The following is a 21,613-nucleotide window of genomic DNA, read 5'->3' as shown; positions in this document are numbered from 1 at the left end:
AAATGATTATTTTACTTCCCTAGTAGTCCAAGAACTGCATGACCCATGGCATTGAGGATACACTTATAAGGAGGTTTTTATATTACTTTAGCAAGGTATTAGATTTTGCTAAATGTTCCTGTAGATATAGCCATCGGAAACTAAAACTTTGGGTTTCCCTACATACTTCCTTTAAAAAATAATTTCTTAAACATATATACAAATAATTAATATGAATTTGATAGACTACATTTAGAAAGATATATGTATATACAAACACATATATGCATACAATAAAAATTAATGAAAAACAGGTCATAAATTTGAAGGAGTGGACAGGTACACGGGAGAGCTTGGTGGGAGGAAAGGGAAGGGGAAATTATTATTATTAAACTACAATCTCAAAACAAATGACAAAATGACGTAGCAGCCCTTTCTGCTACAATCCTCCAGTCTTCTTCTGCAGCATTGTTCATTGAATGGTAAGGTATAAGGAACAGAAGCATTTAATTCATGATTATCTTCTTTGTGTGGCCCTTTGTCTTATGACAGTGGGCTTGACAAGTATTTCATAGCTGAGTATTTTTTCTCTATTAAGTTGAACTAGAATCAAGTAGTGATCCCTCACTTACATAGCTAGTATGAAGCCCTGCTGATGTCTCCTAAGTGAAGAGTGGGTCTTGGTTGTGGCAATATCTGGATCATATGATAAGTAGTTAATTCCCTATCTTCATTGTCAGGTACTTTAGGTGGCATTTCCAGCCTCTGCAGTCTGAAAAATTCAACACGTTTTTAAAATTTTTATTTATCTATTTACTTACTTAATTTTTCTTAATCATTTTATTTGTTTACGTTTCAAATATTATTCCCCTTCCTGGTCTCCGATCCATGAACTACCCACATCATCCCTCTCCCCTTTGCCACTAAGACTGTGCTCCCTTACCCACCCACCCACTGGCATCTTGCTCCTCTAGCATCCTCCTTCCCTGGGGTATCAAGCTTTCACAGAACCAAGAGCCTCTCCTCTGATGCAAGATATGCAGTCCTCTGTTGCATATGTAGCAGGAGCCATGGGCCAGCCCATGTATACTCTTTGGTTGGCGGTTTATTTCCTGGGAGCTCCGAGGGGTCTGGTTAAGTGATACTGGTGTCTTTCCTATGAGGTTGCGATCCCCGTCAGCTCCTTCAGCCCTTCTCCTAACTCTTAGAATGGGGACCTTGGGTTCAGTCCAATGTTTGGCTGTGAATATTTGCATTTGTCTCAGTCAGGTGGGGGCAGAGCCTCTCAGAGGACAGCCCTACCAGGTTCCTGTCTTCAAGCACATCTTGAAATCAGCAACAGTGTTGGGGTTTGGTGTGTGCAGATGGAGTGGATCACATGGTTGGACAGTCTCTGGATGGCCTTTCCTTCAGTTTCTGCCCCATTTTTGATTCTTTTGTAATCTGAAACAGAACATTGTGAAGATTGACAGTAAAATGTCTAAAGGAGACAAAAAGAAAATGTGGGATTTGTGGTTCAAGTAAGGAGTCTATGCTTTAAAAAAAAAAACAGTTTCTATGTATCTGTCATATTCCCACAACTTTAAATGTTCACTGGATTTGCCTATGTTTTTGTTTTGATAATTCTATAGAGTTACAGTATTCAGTTGGAAAAATATGTCCGTTTCAGCATTCTTAAGTTCTATATTAAGTCAGAACCCATTTGTTTGATTTCAGAACTTGCAAATATTACCTAAAAATCATATACTTATGTCACAACTTAGCATATTTTATTTTATTATTTTTAATTCTGCATTTGGGTGAATGCATATGGGTTAGTGCATGTAGATGCAGTGTCTGTGGACAACAGAAGAAATCATAAAATCCCAGAAGCTGGAATTTCATGTGAGTCTGTGGCAAGTGATATAGTTGCTGGGAATCAAGCTTGTATTATCTGAACAAGTATTGTATACTCATAATTTCAAAGCCATCTCTACAGACTTTTCATGTCATTTTTTATCTCTTATGACTGATGACTAGTTGAAAGGTCAGGCATACATGTAAACATTAGAGAACAAAAAATATTAAGTCTTCTGTTAAATTCATGATACCTCTATGACAATGAACCCTGGGGAGTTCAATTCAGTTTTCCCAACTCATTTCCCTGATTGATTATGAAATTTTACTGGATACAAAGCTAATTTTATGCTGCCTTCACTTCAATACGTGTTTAAAGGCAGAAGAGATATAGTAACTAGACCCATGCCTCATAGTACAGATAATAGGTGAGTACCCAAATGGCCTAAAGTATGCTCATGTTTCTTATTTAGTTTTTATGTAATATTTCTGATGAAGAATGTACACACCCCTCTGTAGATTTTTCAAAATTTATTCTAATAAGTATTCTTAAGTGTTTCAACCTCCCTTCTAGACAACTGATCAAAGGGAGGGGAAAAGAAAGGTTAAAAAAGGGGTGTGGACCTGTTTAGATATAGTTCTTTGGGGTGATTCCAAACACAAATCAGTAGCAAGAGTTTAGCTTAATAGACGAACAACAAAAACTATTCAGTAGAAGCAGCTCAATCCAGAAGAAACTACCAAGGCTTTGCCTAATCTGCAGGAGTCTGCAGAAGTACCAAGAAGCATCCAGAATACCACAAGAAGTTCTTTGACACTTTTCTCTCTATGAAGTCATGAAGAGAAAAGATAAGCAAAGCTCAACAAAGACCAAAAAAGCATTGCAAGATGAACCAATGCAAGAGTGCCATTCACTGTTGCTTGGGTTATACTCAAACTCTTTCCAATCATTACACATCCTCTCATGTATCTGCTTCAGCAAAACATCTTCTTATGTATCTGTTTCAGGAAAACATTCTTTCATATGTCTGCTTCAGCAAAATGTGAATTTGACACAACTTAATAGCCAAAGAAACCAGAAATTTCCATTTCACCTTTCTATGGTATATTTGTGGACCTAAGATTAAGAAATAATATATTTTGGGACATTCTGAAGTCAGTACAGCCTATCTGCTACCTCTGATGGCTCATAGCTCAAGGATCTTGAAATTTTACTTAAGTACATCTTAAAGCCATACTTCTTTTTTGTTAACATTTAAGTTTTGGAAGGATGGGTGGGATTGGGATATTTTTCCACAGTACACATGAGGAACTCAGAAGACAGCTTGAAGAAATCAGCTCTTGCCTTCCACCAACTGGATCCTGGGAAACAAACTTAGGTCATCAAGGGTGGTGGCAAACACAGTTATCCTCTGAACCATCTCCTTGGCCTACCACACTTTCTTGATCATGCCTGAGAGGATAAACAGTATTGCATTTCTCATTCATTCCATGGTTTCAATTAACCTTTAGTTTAAGTTTAGTCTTTTCTCTCTGGTTTCCAGGTAAGGAGTTTTTAATATATTATATTAAATAATAGCTAATAGATAATATAATACATCATAAAATGTATAAACAAATATGATTACATAGAAATAAAATGTGTGAATAGGGAATATTTTTGTAAGTAGGAGAGATTTATTTTTACATGAACAATTAGATTAACTAGAGGATGAAGAAGCAAAGTAGAAAAGAAATATATCAGTGTTGTAGATAGACTAAAAATCAGCTGACCCTAGTCTAGAAAATCCCATAAAAATAGAAAATTGGAAAGTCATCATAATTTATGTGACTTCTTAAGTGTGACTTTTACGAACTTGTAGTATTAACAGGTTATCTACATTTAACAATATAGAAAGTCTTTTTTCCTGAAGCAAGATCAAACAAGATGCTTTGTAGACCTCTAACTCCAAATCTTCCTCCTTCAGTCTCCTGAATTCTAGGTTCACAGGCCTGCGTAATTATGCCTGCGTAGTATGTGAATATTGTACTTCAGGTACCATAGGTCCCATTCTTTATATTCCGATTTATTTACAAATAAGAATAAAGAAAATGAGAAAATGAATGGAAAATGAATGAGATCGCGTGTCAGTTTCCAGTTCCTCTTCTTCTAAAATCTTGAGAAACTTAAGCCATGTGGTTAAGAAATAGTGCAACAGCCTTCATGCTAGTTCAGTGTGGAAGGATTCGTGATTCTACTTTTTGTTTAAAGTTTCACGGCTAGAAATTATATGCTACTTTTAAATGCTTCTTTTACTACGTTTGTTTTAATTTAAAAATTGTGATGCTAGGAATTGAATCAGGACCCCTTGGCTAAAGCTTGACAAATACTCTACCACTGATTTACACCCCTGCCCACTTTTAGCCTTTTATTAGTATGTTAGGGATGGGTTCACCATACTCTTATGGTATTCCCCAAGCTCTGAGGGGAGACACCCAATGGAGATCTCTAATTTGGGTTCTCTCTTTGCCTAATGTTTGGCTGTGGGTCTCTCTGGATCTGCTCCCATCTGCTACTGGAAGAAGCACTTCTGATTATAACTGCTAGGGGAACCTAGCAATCTATGAATATAGCAGAATATCATTATAGTCAAGGACACCAGGAAAATACGATCCACTAAATGAACTAAGCAAGGCTCACAGGAGCTCAAAGAGACTAAAGCAGGGATCATAGAGCCTGCATAGGTCTGTACTGGGTCCTTTGCATATATATTAGCATTCTGTAACTTGGTGTTTTGTGGGACTCCTAATAATGGGAATGGGGGTGTCTCTGACTCTTTTGCCTACTCTTGGGACCATTTTCTCTTCTACTGGGTTGCCCTGCTCAGCCTTGATATGAGGGTTTGTGCCTAGCCTTATTGTGATTTGTTATGTTGCTTTTGGTTGATATCCCTTGGAAGCCTGCTCTTTTCTGAAGGGAAATGTACAGAGAGTGGATCATGTGGAGAGTGGAGGTGTGTGAAGGGAAGAATGTAGGGAGGAGAAAGTATGTTAAAGATGTATTGTATGAAATGATGATGATGATGATGATGATGATAATACAAAGAAGAGGAAGAGGAAGAGGAAGAATTCCTTCTGTTTGGAGCACCAATAATTGCTTGTGGGACATAAGTAACATATCTCTTTAAGAAATATTAGCTGTAAAATCTTAATAATGCAATATTGAATTTTTAAGTGGGTTATACTTGAACTTCAGAATATAACTGAATGGATAAGGAAAATGTATAAACCTCTGACCATGTGTCAAAAGGTAAAGGGTTTTGATTTCCCTCAAGCTAGCTCTCCAGCCTCCTTTATTCCAATATGGTCCTATAAAATGCTGAAATGATTAAACTAAAAGCGTTTCAGAGAGAGCTGAAGCGAGCAGCAGCACCGTTGCTTACTGTGGTTCGATGCTGTATCCTTTCTTTGTTTTGCTCTTTAGGCTCTTGTTTTGTTCTTTGTTATAAAGTCAGGGGGAAAGAGTGATAGAAACAAAACACGGTATCTTTCTCAACACTGTACGACTGTAAGAAGACATAGTGTCAAATAATGAATGCTGTAGAAGTCACACATAACTTATTAGCCAGGGATGGCTGACAGGATGTCAATTTTGTACCCTGCTCCAAAACTCTTGCTCTTTTTTTTTAAACTTCTCTTTTTTCAATATGCTATAAGGAAAGGGAATGAGTTATCTGACAAATTTAGATTTTGCTAACTTGTGCATTGATGTGAAGGCTATTGAAATACAATTCAGAGAAAGATTTTCAACACACAACTGTGTCATTTCCTTTCCTTGTGGGCCAGATGCTGAAATACTATGTGATAAAGATTTTAGGTTTCAATTGTAAAGAGAGGGAAGTGGATAAATCAGTGCTGCCTTCTTTACCGGCAATGGCAAAAGAGGTATAGTTTAATTTATTTCTTCTTAAAATTACTTGTGTTGATGATGTGAGCCTACTCTTGTACAAGTATGTGTATGTGTGTGTGTATGTGTGTGTATGTGTTGAGAGAGAGAGAGAGAGAGAGAGAGAGAGAGAGAGTGCAGCAGACAGAAAACAGAGTATTTGATCCATAATTTCTAGCAAACTCTTATTTTACCACTAATAGTTTAGGGTTTTTGTTTAACAGGTAAAATGATAGTAAAAATTCTTGGCAATGTCTTCATTGATAAAACTGTAATACATATGCACAAAATAAACTACTTTGTAGTTAGATTATCAAGCAACTTTGTCATATAACTATGTGTGTTTTGCTGAAATGCTGGCTTTGTTTAAAGTACATTTAATAGATTAGTATGTTTCCTTGCTTTTTTCTTCATGTGACATTTCTAGCTTTAAACTTATTGCTGTATTAATATTTTCTTGCTCAGAGAGTGAATGGTGGTTGAGTCTTTTCTGCTACAACAGTTTGAATTACGTACGAGGAAGGATAACAAAAATATATGTATATATACAGTTAATTTTGTAAGAAGTTCTCAATGAAAGGCATATGCCCAAGCAGAACTAATATAATTTGAGTTTCTTCCACAGAGTAAAATTGTTTTATATAACTACTAGGTGAATGGGTGGAGCTATGGCTTTAAAGGTAGAAAAAACTATTAAAGACCTTTGTGGAGACGTTACAATTTAGGGTGATTTGGATGGATGAGTAAGACTCACACAGCGTAAAATTGGGCTGGTGTTATCACTGGCCATGTGGAACTGTGGCAGAAAAGTCACAGCTGAAATGATGAATGTTTAGGGCAGTAGCAGGGAGCTCACATTGTATGAGTACCCTGTCTGCTTTCAAGCCCGACGATCCTCACTTCCAGCTATATAACACTGAGGAAGCACCTAAGCCATTTATGTCTTAGTTTCCAAAGAGAATCTGTCCATAGAGCTCACAGAAGTGCCTTGAAGCTAAATAAGCAAAACTCATAAAGTAATACAGAATTGTGGAAAATGCTGATGTGGTGTATTGCTGGCTTTCTCTGCATTAAGCAAGCTTAAAAATTACTTCAGCCTTCATAGTATAACTTTTCATTGATAATATATTAGCATTTTACAAGTGTAAAAATTATCCAAAGCTCTTCAAATAATTCCTGCTTTCTTGAAGTCATTTACCTAAAAGAATGGTCATTAATCTTTCCACTTAGGACCAGTTTGCTAAGGTTTTTTATTATTTATTTTTCTGTTTTTATTTTTGAGAATTTTATAGAATATATTTTGATCATGCTCTTTTCTGTCACTTTCGGTTTTTTATTCAAATATTGATGTTTTTTCTACTTTACTAGCAAGGATGATTGCCACTACCATAAGGCATAAGATGGTTCAGTCTTAAACAGGGATCTTTACACATTCATTTTTAGCACTGCATACACAAATATACTAACTTTAAAGGTGATATAAATTATCAGCTACCTGTATTAAAAGCAGAGTTTTAATTTAAAAGAATAAGGAAATGTTATATTGGTGTAATTTACCCCACTGTTAAGAAAAAATGACTGAAAGAAGATCATGACCATTATAAGTATACATTTATCTTAGAAGAAAAGATATGCAGAAATATGAAAAGATAAATGGCCAGACACATGGTCAGAGGTCTCTTATTGAGCTGCTTAGAATGCCAAGGTAGTCAGACAACAAGATGAAGATGTTTCCATGCTAGAGAGTAAATTCAAGGCCAGTCTGAAAAAATTCAGTAAGATCTTGTCTCAAAATGAAAAATAAGAGAGAGAGAGAGAACTAGGGTTAAAGTTTACTTGTGGCACCTTTACAGAGCAGAGATTTATTTCTAAGTCCAATTCTAGTACTGTGAAACAATCAAAAAAATATCAAATAGTTAATAGATGCTAGTCACACATAAATTCCTTACTTAGTTACATATAGGTATAAGAAAACTTCCCTGGAGTGTGCAAGCAATGGCTATAAACAGGCAATATATGAGAGGCATAGTAAATAAATAATTGCATGGAAATATCTCTTCCACACTAATTATACACAGGGTAACAAAGATGTATTGAAGTTTCACAACTCTCATTAATATCTAAATAATTATCTGGTGAAGATTTAAAATCTTCACCCTCACACATTATTCAAATATATACGAGTATTTTATCCTCTTTCTATATCCAAGACATTTGAAATAGTTTTCATTTCGTCTAGTACTTCAACACTGGTATAAAATCAAACAGAAAAATATCAAAAGAATATGGTTTATCAACCACAGTAGCTATGACAACATTATTTATATAAGTAAAATCATGAGCTCCAGAAAAGGGGTGGTCATAAAAAGCAATGGTTATAGAAATGAGTTACTCACTTTTGATTAAATATTATACAGTTCATTGTTTTTAAATTTTAAAAGACAGTTCAAAGAAAGAGATAAACATGATTTTTGAGGAAAATGTGTCACACCAAATCAATATGCACATTTCAACACCCACTGTGTAAATCCAGATCTATGAAAAAAAAGACTCCAGTGCCCTGTGATGAATGATGGATTTTATTGTATTAAAGTGGCTGGATGGTAGAAGTAGAATTTTATCTCGGCTTTCAAGTCACTACATTGTTTTAATGATAACATGCATGAAAATGAAGACTGTGGTTAGTGTTAACCTCCGAGTTCCTTCATATGGCTTTCCTGTTGCTGCCTCCATGAACTTTTGACCCTTCATAAAAGCTGATGTGGCAGAGATGTGTATTGGTTCTCATGAGAACACACTGTTGATAGATTATACAAGCTCAAAGGATTTCACAATCCGTTATCAGGACAAAGGCATGGGCTGGGAAAAGTCACTTTATGTGAAATTATTTGTCTCTTAAATTGGAAATTACGTTTAAGGTCACAGAAAAAATGTTGTAAAACTGTTCACAGACTGCTAACAAGGACTCGCCTCTGTCTGTATTCTTACATTTCCAAAAAAATTAATAATAAAATCAGATAAAGACAGAAATAATCTGATAACTTTAATAATAAATTTCTTTGAGGCAAAATGGAATGTACTAATGATATCTTTTTTGTCAGGTAACTAAGTTCAAGCAAGTATGAAACATTTTCCAGTGTATAACAAGTTCTTTTTTTTATTTTTAAATTCTATATGTGTGAAACATGAACTTTCCTTGAGGTATACATAGATCTATGAAATATAGTCACCTTAAAAATATGTTGTCTTTTCCATCTATGTAATTTTTTTATTTTAATTTTTTGTTGTGTTTTTAACCTTATGGCTCTGGGGATCAAACACAGAGCCTTGCACCTGATACATGAGCACTGAGATCATCAGGACAGTAAGTGGGGGAGACGACAGGGCCAAAGTTGGGCCAGAGCTGGGATCTGGTACACTCACAGTCGAGGCATGGGCCAAGACTCATTAGTACACCTGTGACCATTTAGGAGCCTGTGGGAGGAAGACTGCTTGTCAAGGCCAGACTGGCTCACTTAGTGATATGTTGTCTCAAAACAAAACCAAAATTAATCAGAAAATAACCAAAGGTTTGTCTATGGCTTGAAGTGCTGGATGATTCTTTACTGAGCCACTAACCCAGTTTGTTCTTGGCTTTATCTTTTTCAGGTTTGTTTTCCTGATAAATATTGTCTACATACCTGTTTCTCTCTCTAACTCTCTGTCTTTCTTTTCCTCCCTCCTTCCCACCCTCCTTCTCTCCCCTCTCTTCCTTCCCTCCCATTCTTCCCTCCTTCTCTCTCTGTCTCTGTCTCAGTTTCTCTCTCTCTCTCTCTCTCTCTCTCTCTCTCTCTCTCTCTCTCTCACACACACACACACACACACACACACACACACACAGGCCTTAAAAAGGCTAAAACTATAGACAACAAACTGAGCGAAATCTCCCAACATGTGACAAATCTTTGTTGCTTCTGTAGCTCATGAAGGTTTTTCCATCATGGACTTGAATGTTTATTAAAGGCATCCCAGCAGTCCTATTGCTGAAAGCAGATGTTGTCCACAGTGATAAAAACTCCACATCTACGTTCAGCAAACACATTCATAATGCACACAGAACAGTGGTTGTCAATGAGAACACTGTGTTTGGAAAAACACCGGGATGCAGTCAGGATTGTTATAAGGTGGTGTACACCTACCCACCCTCCATGAGATCAACACTTACCAGAGTATCTTGCCAGTCCTTCCACCCACTTAAATATCGTTGTGTCCTAATTGCCTGTGGCTTCATGAACTCAGGGGAGTGAGTAATGCACATAGTAGGTAAAGGAGCGTACATCTATGCAAACACAAAGAAGCCATCATCCATGCTGGTTGAAGACATTCAGGAGGGCCTGCACTGAGGTCAGACATATTTCTATCAATAACTCCTCAGCTATGCTTCCTAAGTAAGCCCAGCACATTTATTGTTTCCCACGAGGAGTTGAGCTGTATTTTAATCATCCTTTGGTTTATCAGGGCATAGACATTTTAGCAGTTGAGAATATCACTGAAAGGAAACCAGAGATGCAGTGATTTATGAGCTATTATGGACATTTAGAGGGAGAGCACTGGGTTAGATAAACATCCTCCAAACTAAATATCCACCCCTCCCCCCAAAATCATTCCAAAGTCTGATAAAGTGTTCCTGAATGTGCCAGTAGGCCAGTTGAGAGTGACAAAATGCAAAACAATGCAGGGGGGACCAGGCAGAGGCATCCATCCATCTGTATTCCTCAGCTCTAAAGAGCAAGCCTGGCTCTGGGTCCAAAAGGATGAAACAGAAAATGTGTAGAAATAGGAAAATGAATTCACAGTTTTAGCCAAAACATTCCAATCAGGCTCAAACTTACTTATATTAATGTTCTGACTTCTGGAAAGGTTGAGGCAAAGCTAGGAAAAACATCTTGATTATGCTGGAAGCTCAGGATGTTGGAGCAAAAAGATAAGCCTGTCTCAGAGTGCCAAGGGAAGGCTTTGGGGATATCCACACTCTCAAGTCATAGCAACACATACACACACACACACACACACAGAGAGAGAGAGAGAGAGAGAGAGAGAGAGAGAGAAACACACATGCACATATACACAGCCATACACACACATATATAGAGATATATATGTGTATGTGCATGTGTGTGCGTGTATGTATGTGTATATATGTGTGTGCGTATGTAAATATACATATGTGTGTGTATGTATGTGTATGACCAATTGACCAATTGAATTACTAAGTTCTTGTGTGGCCCACTATGTTAATACAGGCTCAAAGATGCCATTGAGAGACTGGAAATAAAGTCAAACCACCTTAGATTCTGAATCACAAATAAACATCCTCAAGAAATTCTGTCTTCAAAAGATCTCATATCTGCAGCCCACTGGTTTTCTAAATATCTACCTCACTTGGCAATCAAAAACTGACACGTGAGCTTAAAGTCTTAGAAAGTCAAATAAAATCATGGAGTCGATAATTATAATGTGTATTCAAAGTTCCAGGGTGCCTGAAGCTCTTGCGGTATAATGTTAAACAAAGCAGACATGTGTCTGTCAGCCCATAGCTTATTCTCTAGACGTTTTTCAGGTACAAATATTTTTATCTTAATTCATAAACCTTCCTACATAGAAAAATGAGTAGATAGCCCACAATGTTTCTTTTGTATTTAAGCTAAAAATGATCCCGTATTTACTTGTTTGGAGAAGGACCAGTAACAGCCTGTAAACAAACAAACAAACAAAAAAACTTCATGAACAGTGTGAATAGGATTTTTTCCACCGCATTCATTACCACCTGAGCTCAAAGTCACAAGTTTTATCCTCTTGGCCATAGTCGTTTCGAATATGGCTTTGAAGTGATTATAGAGCTGCTTTATTGTTAACTCCGTTTTGTTACTTTGCTCACTTGTTTTGCTTGATGGGTAAAATTGTTGTCCACATTTCCATCGTGGATTAAAAGAGGGGAAACAAGGCAAGCCTGGATCCAAGGTCTGGTCCAAACCTCCTTCCTCCACAGTCAATCTCCAGGGCTATTTGTCACTCATTGACTTAGTTGTCTAAGGGCTTCTGTTTGCTTATCTTGTGAGAGTCTCACAGTGTGGCCCAGTCTGGCTTTAATCAGCATTCCTCTTGCTACTGGCTCCCAAGTGCCAGGATTACAGGCAGAAGGTGAGGTTGTAGGCATGCGCCACCATGCCTCACAATTGGTCATTTTAATCTTTTCGTGATGGAGCTCTTGCTCCGCCTTTTCTTTTGCTTACAGGATCTACAGTATCCTGAGTCTTGCAACATGTTTATTTGATTTGGGCTTTTCCTTTCATTTTCAATTTTGCCTTACCTGAAAAAAGAGAAGTTTTTGGGTCCTCCACTTTCCTTTCCGTATCCCCGTGTCCCAGTGGGAAATCCTGTAAAGATCAAAGTCCTCAGACTGAACAACTCAAGATTTGTGGAAACCGATTTTCAGAAATGATCAACGTGCAAAGGTAGTCCGTGTGAGCGGCCAAATAAATAACCCCCTCGGCCATAGTTTTAGAAATCTATCCACAAGGATTTAGTCACATCCTTGCTAGTCTATGAATCTCCCAAAGCAGCAAGTGCCTTTAGATATGAGTGATGGTCCTCCATGCCCAGCCCAGGATGGAGGGCTGCTTCCTGACCCTGCTGTGAATTCAGTTAAAACTGCAGCAAACACATCCCTCAGCCATGAAGGGCATAAAGAAAGATTAAACGATTTTGGATTCTTCATAAATTAGTCAACTTGCCTAAACTATGACCCACAAAATGTTACCCCGTTTATCTTCAAGAACAGTGTCTGTAAAATGCAGATCACTTGGCCAGAATCAGCACCACTTCTTGAAAATTTATTAGACTCTTAAATTATTTTATTAGTTTATGTTATTTAATTACACTTACTTCCAAGCAGAATTTCAAACCCTACGATGTAGTTTAATGATAAAAGGGCCATAGGATAAACGACTGAGTGAGACTTTGATTTTAAAGCCTAATACCACAAAGAAAAAAAAAAAAGAGAGAAAGAGAAAAACCTTGTATTTTAATTAAATTCATTTGTTTCAATGTGAAAATTAGTTTGATTAGATTTATTTATTTTTTCATAAATGGAACCTGCTTGGTAAACGGTTTACCACTGACCTAATCTTGGTGATAATTGAATTTGTGAAATATAAAACTATAACCATTAGTGAGTGTTATATGATATTTTGATGTTTCATATGCACTGCATCATATGAAAATAATGTTTAACACTTCCTTTGGTTGGAAACTTTCAAGATTCTCTTTGCTACCTTTTGAATATGCAATGTAATGCGGATATGTGTAGTCACCTGAGTGTGCAATATCAGACTAGACTCTTTGCTTCTCTCATAGATGACTTGGTACATATCGATCTAGAATTGTACGTAATTGACCCTCTCAGTTCATGTATCAGGAAGCTTGGGACTGTGGTCCATTGAGGTCTTTATGAAGATATTCAAGGCCTTTGATACTTGTCAATAGAAATAAAAGCATAGATTTCTCAGTAGAATGTTGATTGAACTTGAATAACAAAAGAACAGATTTACGTTGTGTAATACAAAAACCAAAAAAAAAAAAACAAAGAAGAAAGAGTGGGAGAGAGAGAAGGAGAAAAAGGAAGAGGGCAGGAAAGAAGGGAGAGAAGGCATGATGGAAGGGAAGGAAAGAACAGTACCTTGCCTGGTGTAGGGATCATTTCTTTCTACTGGGTTACTTCATCAGCCTCCATGTGAAGGAATGTGTCTAGTCTTACTGTAACTCATCATCCTGTGTTCAGTTCATATCCTGGAGATGCCTGCTCTTCGCTGAAGGGAAAGGAGAAATTGATCTGGGTGAGAGGTGTTGGTGGCAGTTACTGAGAGGAGAGAAGCGATGTAATACATGAAAGAAGAATAAATTGACTACTGAAGCAAAAGCAACAACAATCAAAGAGAAAAGTTACTTTTTGCTGTGTATTTAAATCTAGTGACTTGACCATATCTTTCTAAACTGATAAGCAGATGCCTTGGAAAGGAAGTCTGGCTCACTAAGCTATGTTTCATGAATTCAGTCCAGAAAGTCACCGGAAATATTTGTTCCAAACATGTATAACTATTTGTTCTAAGGAAAATCATGGGTTTTTTTCTCTAGCTAGTTATTTTTTGTCACTTGAGTTTTTTTTTTTTTTTTTAATTAGAAAAGTAAGACTCCTCCTCTTCACATGCAAAGGTCACACATCTGTAAACACAGATTTCTCTCTACAGAGGTCAACACAGCAATGAGTCCTCAAGAATGTGACCTTTTAAACCTATTTTCCATGGCTTTGCAGTGTATGTCTGAGTGCATGTTTGTATGATTGTGAATGTGTGTCTGAAGGAGGTTCAACTGAACATATGTGTAGTTCTAAGTGGATACCCGAAATCAATGATGTATATTTTCTTGTATTGCTTTGCTCCATATGCTTTGAGACTGGACCACTCATTGTGTATCCAAATCAGGTATTCATGCATGAGTTGAAGGCATCTCATTGGCATCTATCTCTCTAGACCCATAAATCTGATTCTTTAACATTTTAAATCGAAAGTCATGAGAAAGATTAGTATAGCACTCTCTATGATGTGTGTATTTAATTAGACATTTTTCTTGCTAAAATTGAATCTTAATTATAAATATTAAAATGCAACACGATCAAAACCAACCTCAGCCACTTTATATAGCATTCCTGCATTCTGCATGTGTTTTATAGATGATAGAGAAACAGAGGCTCTGCCCTCATGAACCAGAGGATGCTGACTGCTACTCAGAATCCGTGAAATTTGATGCACGTTCAATGACAGCATCTCTTCCTCACAGTAAGTATAAAATGACAGGGTGACACAAGTAGCTGTTTGGGTGGCTTAAATCAGTAGAGATTTATCTGTCTGCCTGTCTATCTGTCTGTCTGCCTGTCTGTCTGTCTGTCTGTCTGTCTATCTGTCTATCTGTCTGTTTCCTCACAGTTCTGTCCCAGAAGTCTTAAATGAAGGTGTTCAACGGGTGACAGGTCATTTAAAGGCCATGTCTTCTCCCAGCTTCCAGTGGTTTCTGGCAATTCTTGGTGGTCCTGGAATTTAACTGCATCACTGACTGCTCTGTTTCCTGCTTCAAAGGGATTGATTATTTTCCTGTGTAATAGTATGCTCTTTTCTCTTGTTATAAAGATCCAACCATTGTATCAGAATCACCCTCACACCACAAGACATTATTTACACTCTATTAATCTGCACTGACTCTGGGTTCCAATTAAAATCACCTTCATAGTTATCTAGAGCCAGCACTTCTTCATATCTTTTAGAGAGATAAAACCCCACTTGCAACAGGTGAATCAGGCTCTGACAACAACACAGAGGAACAATGCTCAGCATCATCTGGCCCATTTTAAGGTGACAGGACAGCCTACTAACCTTTGATACCCATATCTGAGAAGATCGGTGGAGAAGGAAGAGTCAGGTGTTTCAGATGGAAGAAACAGAATGCAAAACCTTCAAGGATCATACATGAGTTTAGATACATGAGTTCAAATCCAAGCCCTTAGATAAAACTCAGATGTCACAGTTTATATGTGTAATTACAGTTTTGGAAAGGAAGAGACAGAAAGATCCCTGGGGATTTGGGAGCCACCAGTGTAATTGAATCTGGGACTTCTGGGCCCATCGAGAGAACTTTTCTGAAATATGGAGTGCAAGGGATAGTGTCAAGAAAACTTGCTCTTTTGGAAGACTTGGCTTTGGATCCTAGCATGCACATGTCAACTCAAAACCATCTATGACCCCAGGTGATGTGACCCCTGACCTCCACATGCTCCAGACACACACGTGGTACACAAACAGGCTTTACATTTACTCAGCCTGAAGTACAGACAATTTTAGCTTGTGTGTATTATGGGTTGTTCTTTTAATTTTGCGTGAAGGGCTCTGTCTCAAAAGTGAGGAGTGGAGACCAATGGAAGAAGACATCCAAGCACTGACCATGAACATACACAGAAACCCACATGCCCACACAATAAATATATAATCTACTATTTTTTCTCTGTGTTATGTAGTCCCACTGCAGTCAACATCCCATTATAGTAATATGTGTTCTATGTAAATGCATGCCAAAGAGAGAAGTACAGTTACTACATTCTGATCTATCTACAGGATATGTAAATCATTTTTGTCTCACTAAAATAATTGTATGTTACATTTAAATTTTGTAAGATACACAATATAAAATCATATCTAATTATGTCTCTCTTGTGTCACAAGCTGATTCTTATCTTCTGCACCAATTACAAAGATTGAAATCAAGGTTTTAATAATAGTCTGGGATTTGTTCCGTTTTCTTTTGCTTTGTTTCAGACACTAAAAATGGCTCCTCCCTTCAGGAGAAATTGAAGTCCTTCAAGGCTGCCCTCATTGCTCTCTACCTCCTTGTGTTTGCAATACTAATACCTGTTGTTGGAATAGTGACAGGTACTGTATCCAAGAATTTTGAAAATTCATTTATCTGCTTATTGTAAAACCAGAGCTATAGCCCCTGCTATATGATAGATACATAGAGAAACTTGATATGCAAAACTTTCCTCAATTTCAACAAATTCAATGGAAACACATTCTACAATGTTAAGAAGAAAGATTTTAATTATTTTCAAACAGAATGTAAGAGACTAAAATAAAAATTTCGACATAAAGAAAATGTGCTTGGTTTATGTCTGTTCTTCCTCTCTCTTTCTCTTCCTCTGAACTCCTCCCCTTTCCCTCCATTTTTCTCAAAATCATTTTATATTATTCTTTATTGTTGTAAATATACAACAATCAAGATAGAGATATATCAATTTGTAAACAGCCTCTGGGTTTATTATGTGTTGCTTAAATGTATATGCATTTAGGTCTGACCTCTTGAGATTAGATAACATATCTGGAAACTCATCCCTGCAGATGACTGATTCTTTGCCAGAAGCAGGGGTAGGGCCTTGTAAGATTTACTTCATCTATACTGAAATGTCAATTGATGTTATCATTTTCAGGTCTTTTCTCATTGATCACATTGTTGACATTTCATGAGTGCAGATACCAGACATACATAGAAGACACCATCTCTCGGTAGATACTCTGGTCCTCTGACCCTTACAGTCTTTCTGTCTTCCTCTTCTGTGATGTTCACTGAGCTTTAGCTGTACAAGTTGTCTTGTCAGTGTATCAATTCGGGATAGGTATACGACAGTCCTTTGTTCTCTAGATTTTGCTGAGTATTTTTGGACTTCTGCAATAATCTCAGTTCATAATGGGGAAAATATTCTCTGATGAGATGTGAGAGTTACACTTATTGGTGTTCATAGACAGAATTTAGGGTGCAGTTAGAAGTATTATTGCTGTAAAGAAATGGCAGTAGCATGTTCTCTCATCTCGGTTTACAGTATTAGACATCATGAGCAGGAGGGAATATTAACACTGCAAGAGGCAAAGTTTTATTTAAATTGTGTGTGACTCTGTGTATATGTGTGTTTGTGTATGCATGTTTGTAATTATAAGCAAACATAAAATAATGCATAGGATGCATTTTCATTTACTTAGGATGTTGCTAACTTATTTTAAAGTTTTACACATATCTTCGATATGTACTGTGAGACATGACTGAAATTAGATTCTCTTCTTGCTTTTGCAAATGCTAATCCTTTGGAATTTTACACTGCAGTTGTTCATTCCTGTTACATGTAAATGTAATTGAATTTTTATATTGAACTTTCTCTAGTCTCTTTATTTTGTTTTAAAAAAAGTATTGATATAGTTCAGACTATTTCAAAATTATATTATACTCCACAGTTTTGTATACTTCTAGTGATGGACAGCAACACTCCTGAAATTCCAGTTAGTATATAATAAAAACTTTCCTTAAAAGAGAATGAAGTTAACACCATGGTTCTTTAGCATGTCTCCAGCACCTTCTAATGCATGTGGAGAAAATAATACTCTGCTTCTGAAGTACTTGTCGATATGAAAACAAGCATGGTAATTTACACTCACAATGTCTATCCTCAAACAAAACATGCCTGTTTTACAGAAAGCTTTACATACCAAGCGTGGAAAGCAGATAGGAATATTGCATCATGACTATATCTAGTTAATATGTTTCACATGCTGTAATCTAAAACATATATCAACAACAGTACAGCAATATCTATTAGGATTTTATGCTACTTGGGTTCTATGTGATAGTCTCCAGGAAAATATTTCTCTAAGAGGTCTACTTGAACTGGAGATAACAATCAAATGAATGTTTTTTGTTTGTTTGTTTTGCTTTTTTTGTTTTTTCTTTGTTGTTGTTGTTGCTGTCATGGAAACACTCTATCCCTTTTCCCAGGCTGGCTTTTAATTTGCTTGTAGCTAATAATGACTTTGACTATCTGGTCTTCCTGCCCTTACCTCTGAGTGCTGAGGTTAAGGCATCAACAGATTCAGTTTACATGGTGCTAGAATTGAACTCAGGGCAACCTGTAGGATAGCAAACCATTTTATCAACTGAGCTACTTGCCCAAACAGATATGTTGGATATTCAAATTCCCTGGTTTTGCTATTCTTTTTTCTCTATACTCCCCCCAACACAATATATATATATATCTTATCAAGAGAAAGGGGCTTAGGAAAAGTTCATATGAATATGCATATTAATATGCCTAAGAAAATGCTCCTAAATGTAAAACCAAGGTTCCTTTGTTAAGGAAAACTTGAGAGAGTATGTCAAAACACATTAAAAATTCTACTCAGGAAGAAAAGCTAAGGAAATTAACAACAATTGTAAAAGCAGCTATTGTTTTATCATTTTGCATCATTTACTATGCCCAAGCAGCAGGCTATAAACTTTCAGCATATCCTCTAATACATCTTTACAATTACCCTTTCAGCAGACACTATAATTATCTTCATTATCCACACCAGAAGACTGAAACTCTTGGTAATGGAGCATGTGTTTTCGTCTATGACTTTTGTATCTTAACCTCTATTGTGTACTGTCTTTCAGTGCAATTTGATTATTATAATAAAACATGATTGTCCAGAAAAAAAATCCATGAAAATAGAATTTTCATAATGTCAACCAGGAGAATATTTCTTTTAAAAAAGCTCCTGTTTTAACTATTAAAAATAGTGAAAACAAAAATCCAAGCAGAGGAACCAAAGCAAACAACAAACAAAAGACAGCTATTGAATAAAGGGAATAGACGTTTCTAACAACATAGATTTCTCATTCCCCCATAAGCAAGGAGATGTACATGTTGTCCATATATACATAATTATCTGCAAAGTGAAATACATACTTGAATGATGTGCCCTTGCTTGGTGTCAACAAATATAAATTAGTTAAAATTTGGGTACATTTCATCTCTTTTATGCTAACCACAGTCCACAAAACCTACCTCAAGGACTGTGGGCTTTGATAGGCCATTATCAAGCAAGATAGAATCAGGAATAATATCCAGGCATATAATCAAGTTCAAAGTTCTTGGGCTATTAGGAAATATTACCAAGTCAAACATTTACTCTGGGATTGCCAGTAATTGATTGCTCTGTTGTTTTCTGTTTCCTAAAATTATAGTAGAGATCTATTAAGACAGATAGGAAATAGAATGTTCCAATCTTATAAACTAATATTTGTTCTAAATTCACCAGAATCTTAAGCAGAACCCATTGTGACTATCATGTACTCAGAACAGATAATTGTTAATGCATTTATAACTCTTAGTACCAGATCACAATGTCTTTCAAAGAGAGCTAAAATATATTTCATACACAAATATGATATCAAAAGATTACAGATATAATCTGGTGAAAGTTATGGCACAACATATGAATTGGTAGTTGAAGTAAAATGAACCTAAAGCTTTAAAATTTAAAGTAGCTAGTACATGAAAAGTTGTTATATTATTCTTGTGGCATGCATTATATGATATCTTTCTCAAAGAATGTGAAGTATTCCTGACAGAAAATAGCATTATAAGACTGGACCAGGATAAAAAAACATGCTGTGGAACTGAAGTTTATAAATTATTACTGAAATACAAAAAATATTTTCACAAAATATTATAAATGTTAGATGGGAAAATATATTACTAACATGAGAGAGTAAACATGATGTGTAGAATCAAATATCACCAGTTCCCCAGGTATTTGCATAGGACATAAAGGTTTGCTTTCTTTCAGTAAAAAATAGAGATATTACAGAATATCATCTCTCCAGGAAAGGATATAAAACTGTGAACTTTTAAAAACATAAACTCTGATATTCTTTTTTAATTTACTTTTGAGATTATAGTATAATTTCACATGTTACAACAATTTCCCTTCTGTTTCCTTCCTCCAAACACTCTTACATACTCATCTCCACTCTCCTTCAAATTAATAACCTCTTTTTCACTATTGTTATTACATATATATATATATTCACATATGCTATATGTACATATATCTTTATATGTACATATATACATACATAACATATATGTGCATGTAATATATTATATATGTAACATATATGCATGTAATAGCAATAGCATCAGGTAAATCTGTATAATGTCATTTGCATGTATCTTTTCAGCATTAGCTATTGACACTAGAAAATCAGCTTGTGTGTTCTTCCCTGGGAAAGATCACCTCTCCTACTCGCAGCTTTTTTAGTTGCCTGTAGTTCTTTATGTAAGGTTTAGGTCTTGTAGACTTTTACCTGTTCACTTTGATAATGTCCATTGGTGGATTAAGTCCATGACTATCATGGTAAAGAGTAAAGGAGGCAGAAGGCAGGTATGGGTCAGAGAACTCACATCTTAAGACATAATCATGAGGAAGAGAGAGCTATCTGGAATGGCCCTAGTCTTTTGAAACTTCAAGCCCCACCTCTATGACATCCTTCTCCTACAAGGTCCAACTTTCTAATTCTTTTTAACAGGTATACTAACTGTAGAAACAAAAATTTAAATACATGAATGTTTTGATCCTTATCATTAAATCTACCACAACTAATTGGTTATTACTATAGTTTGGATTCTAAGGTTCACATATGCATGCTCAATAAGCCCTATAAAACTAAGTGCTCCAACACTTGAGTTACCCATTTGTAAAGGAAGTAAGATTAGTTTCATTTGTGATTAAGGAGACAAGAAATAGTATATTTTGAAAATGAATAAAATGTCTTCACTGTCAACTCATGTCTACTTTGTCAAATGAAAATCCTAGTTCATATAACCTTTTGCAAAAATCAAGACTCTTCTAAGTATGCTGAAAAAAACTATTTATTTTACTATATGAAATAAAGGTTGTTTTCAAAGTAAAATTCTATGGTGAAGCAAATAGGGCATAGGTCTAATAAAATAAAGTACAAATTGCTGTGTTTACAAATGTAACTCACTTGAAGGAATGTTTTTATGTTACACAAGATACTAATATATTTATATATTTTATCAATTGTAATTAATTTTAATTAATACATTTACACTATATAGTTATATAATTGTAATGTAATTAATCAATATTAAAAGGTAGACAGTAAGATGACACATCAATCCTGAAAGGTCACATGCTTCTTAACCTTAGAAAATGGTCTACATAATTGTTATACATTTATTTGCTGTTAATAGTAGTACGGATATTCTATCTACACAGATGGCAAAATAGAACCATGAACATTATTAACACATCGAATACCATTGCTTATAAAAGGCTGAGCTATAAATGTTAACCCAGGCCATTCTATTCATATATTTAGTACCTTAACTGATGGCTAAATGAAGCCATGTTTGTTATGGGAGAATTTTGAAACAGTATTTAAAGTACTATTCCTTTA

The 21,613-nt window shown here is 35.9% G+C and overlaps 1 protein-coding gene and 1 long non-coding RNA gene across 4 annotated transcripts in view; one reads left to right on the top strand and one right to left on the bottom strand.

The window, feature by feature from the left end:
- Positions 1–1,069: 1,069 nt before the first annotated feature.
- Positions 1,070–13,550, bottom strand: LOC114621909. Its single transcript, XR_003711490.1, has 3 exons — positions 13,458–13,550; positions 12,090–12,156; positions 1,070–1,422 (listed from the first exon to the last, which is right to left on the bottom strand). It is a non-coding gene; the product is annotated as an uncharacterized LOC114621909 (long non-coding RNA).
- Msr1 (macrophage scavenger receptor 1) overlaps positions 5,575–21,613 on the top strand; it is a 60,122-nt gene continuing 44,083 nt past the window's right edge. For 2 of the 3 annotated variants that reach the window (XM_028768257.1, XM_028768259.1), the window contains exons 1-3: positions 5,575–5,739; positions 14,508–14,613; positions 16,141–16,254. In XM_028768257.1, the coding sequence (XP_028624090.1) occupies positions 5,641–5,739; positions 14,508–14,613; positions 16,141–16,254 (319 nt within the window). In that variant the 5' untranslated portion in view covers positions 5,575–5,640. Of the gene's footprint in view, positions 5,740–12,106; positions 12,235–14,507; positions 14,614–16,140; positions 16,255–21,613 lie in introns of those variants that run through there. The other variant, XM_028768258.1, reaches the window with a different exon arrangement.

This window comes from Grammomys surdaster, unplaced genomic scaffold (assembly GCF_004785775.1).
Source record: "Grammomys surdaster isolate TR1022 unplaced genomic scaffold, NIH_TR_1.0 185, whole genome shotgun sequence".
NCBI lineage: Eukaryota > Metazoa > Chordata > Mammalia > Rodentia > Muridae > Grammomys > Grammomys surdaster.
This window is presented reverse-complemented; position numbering and strand designations above follow the sequence as displayed.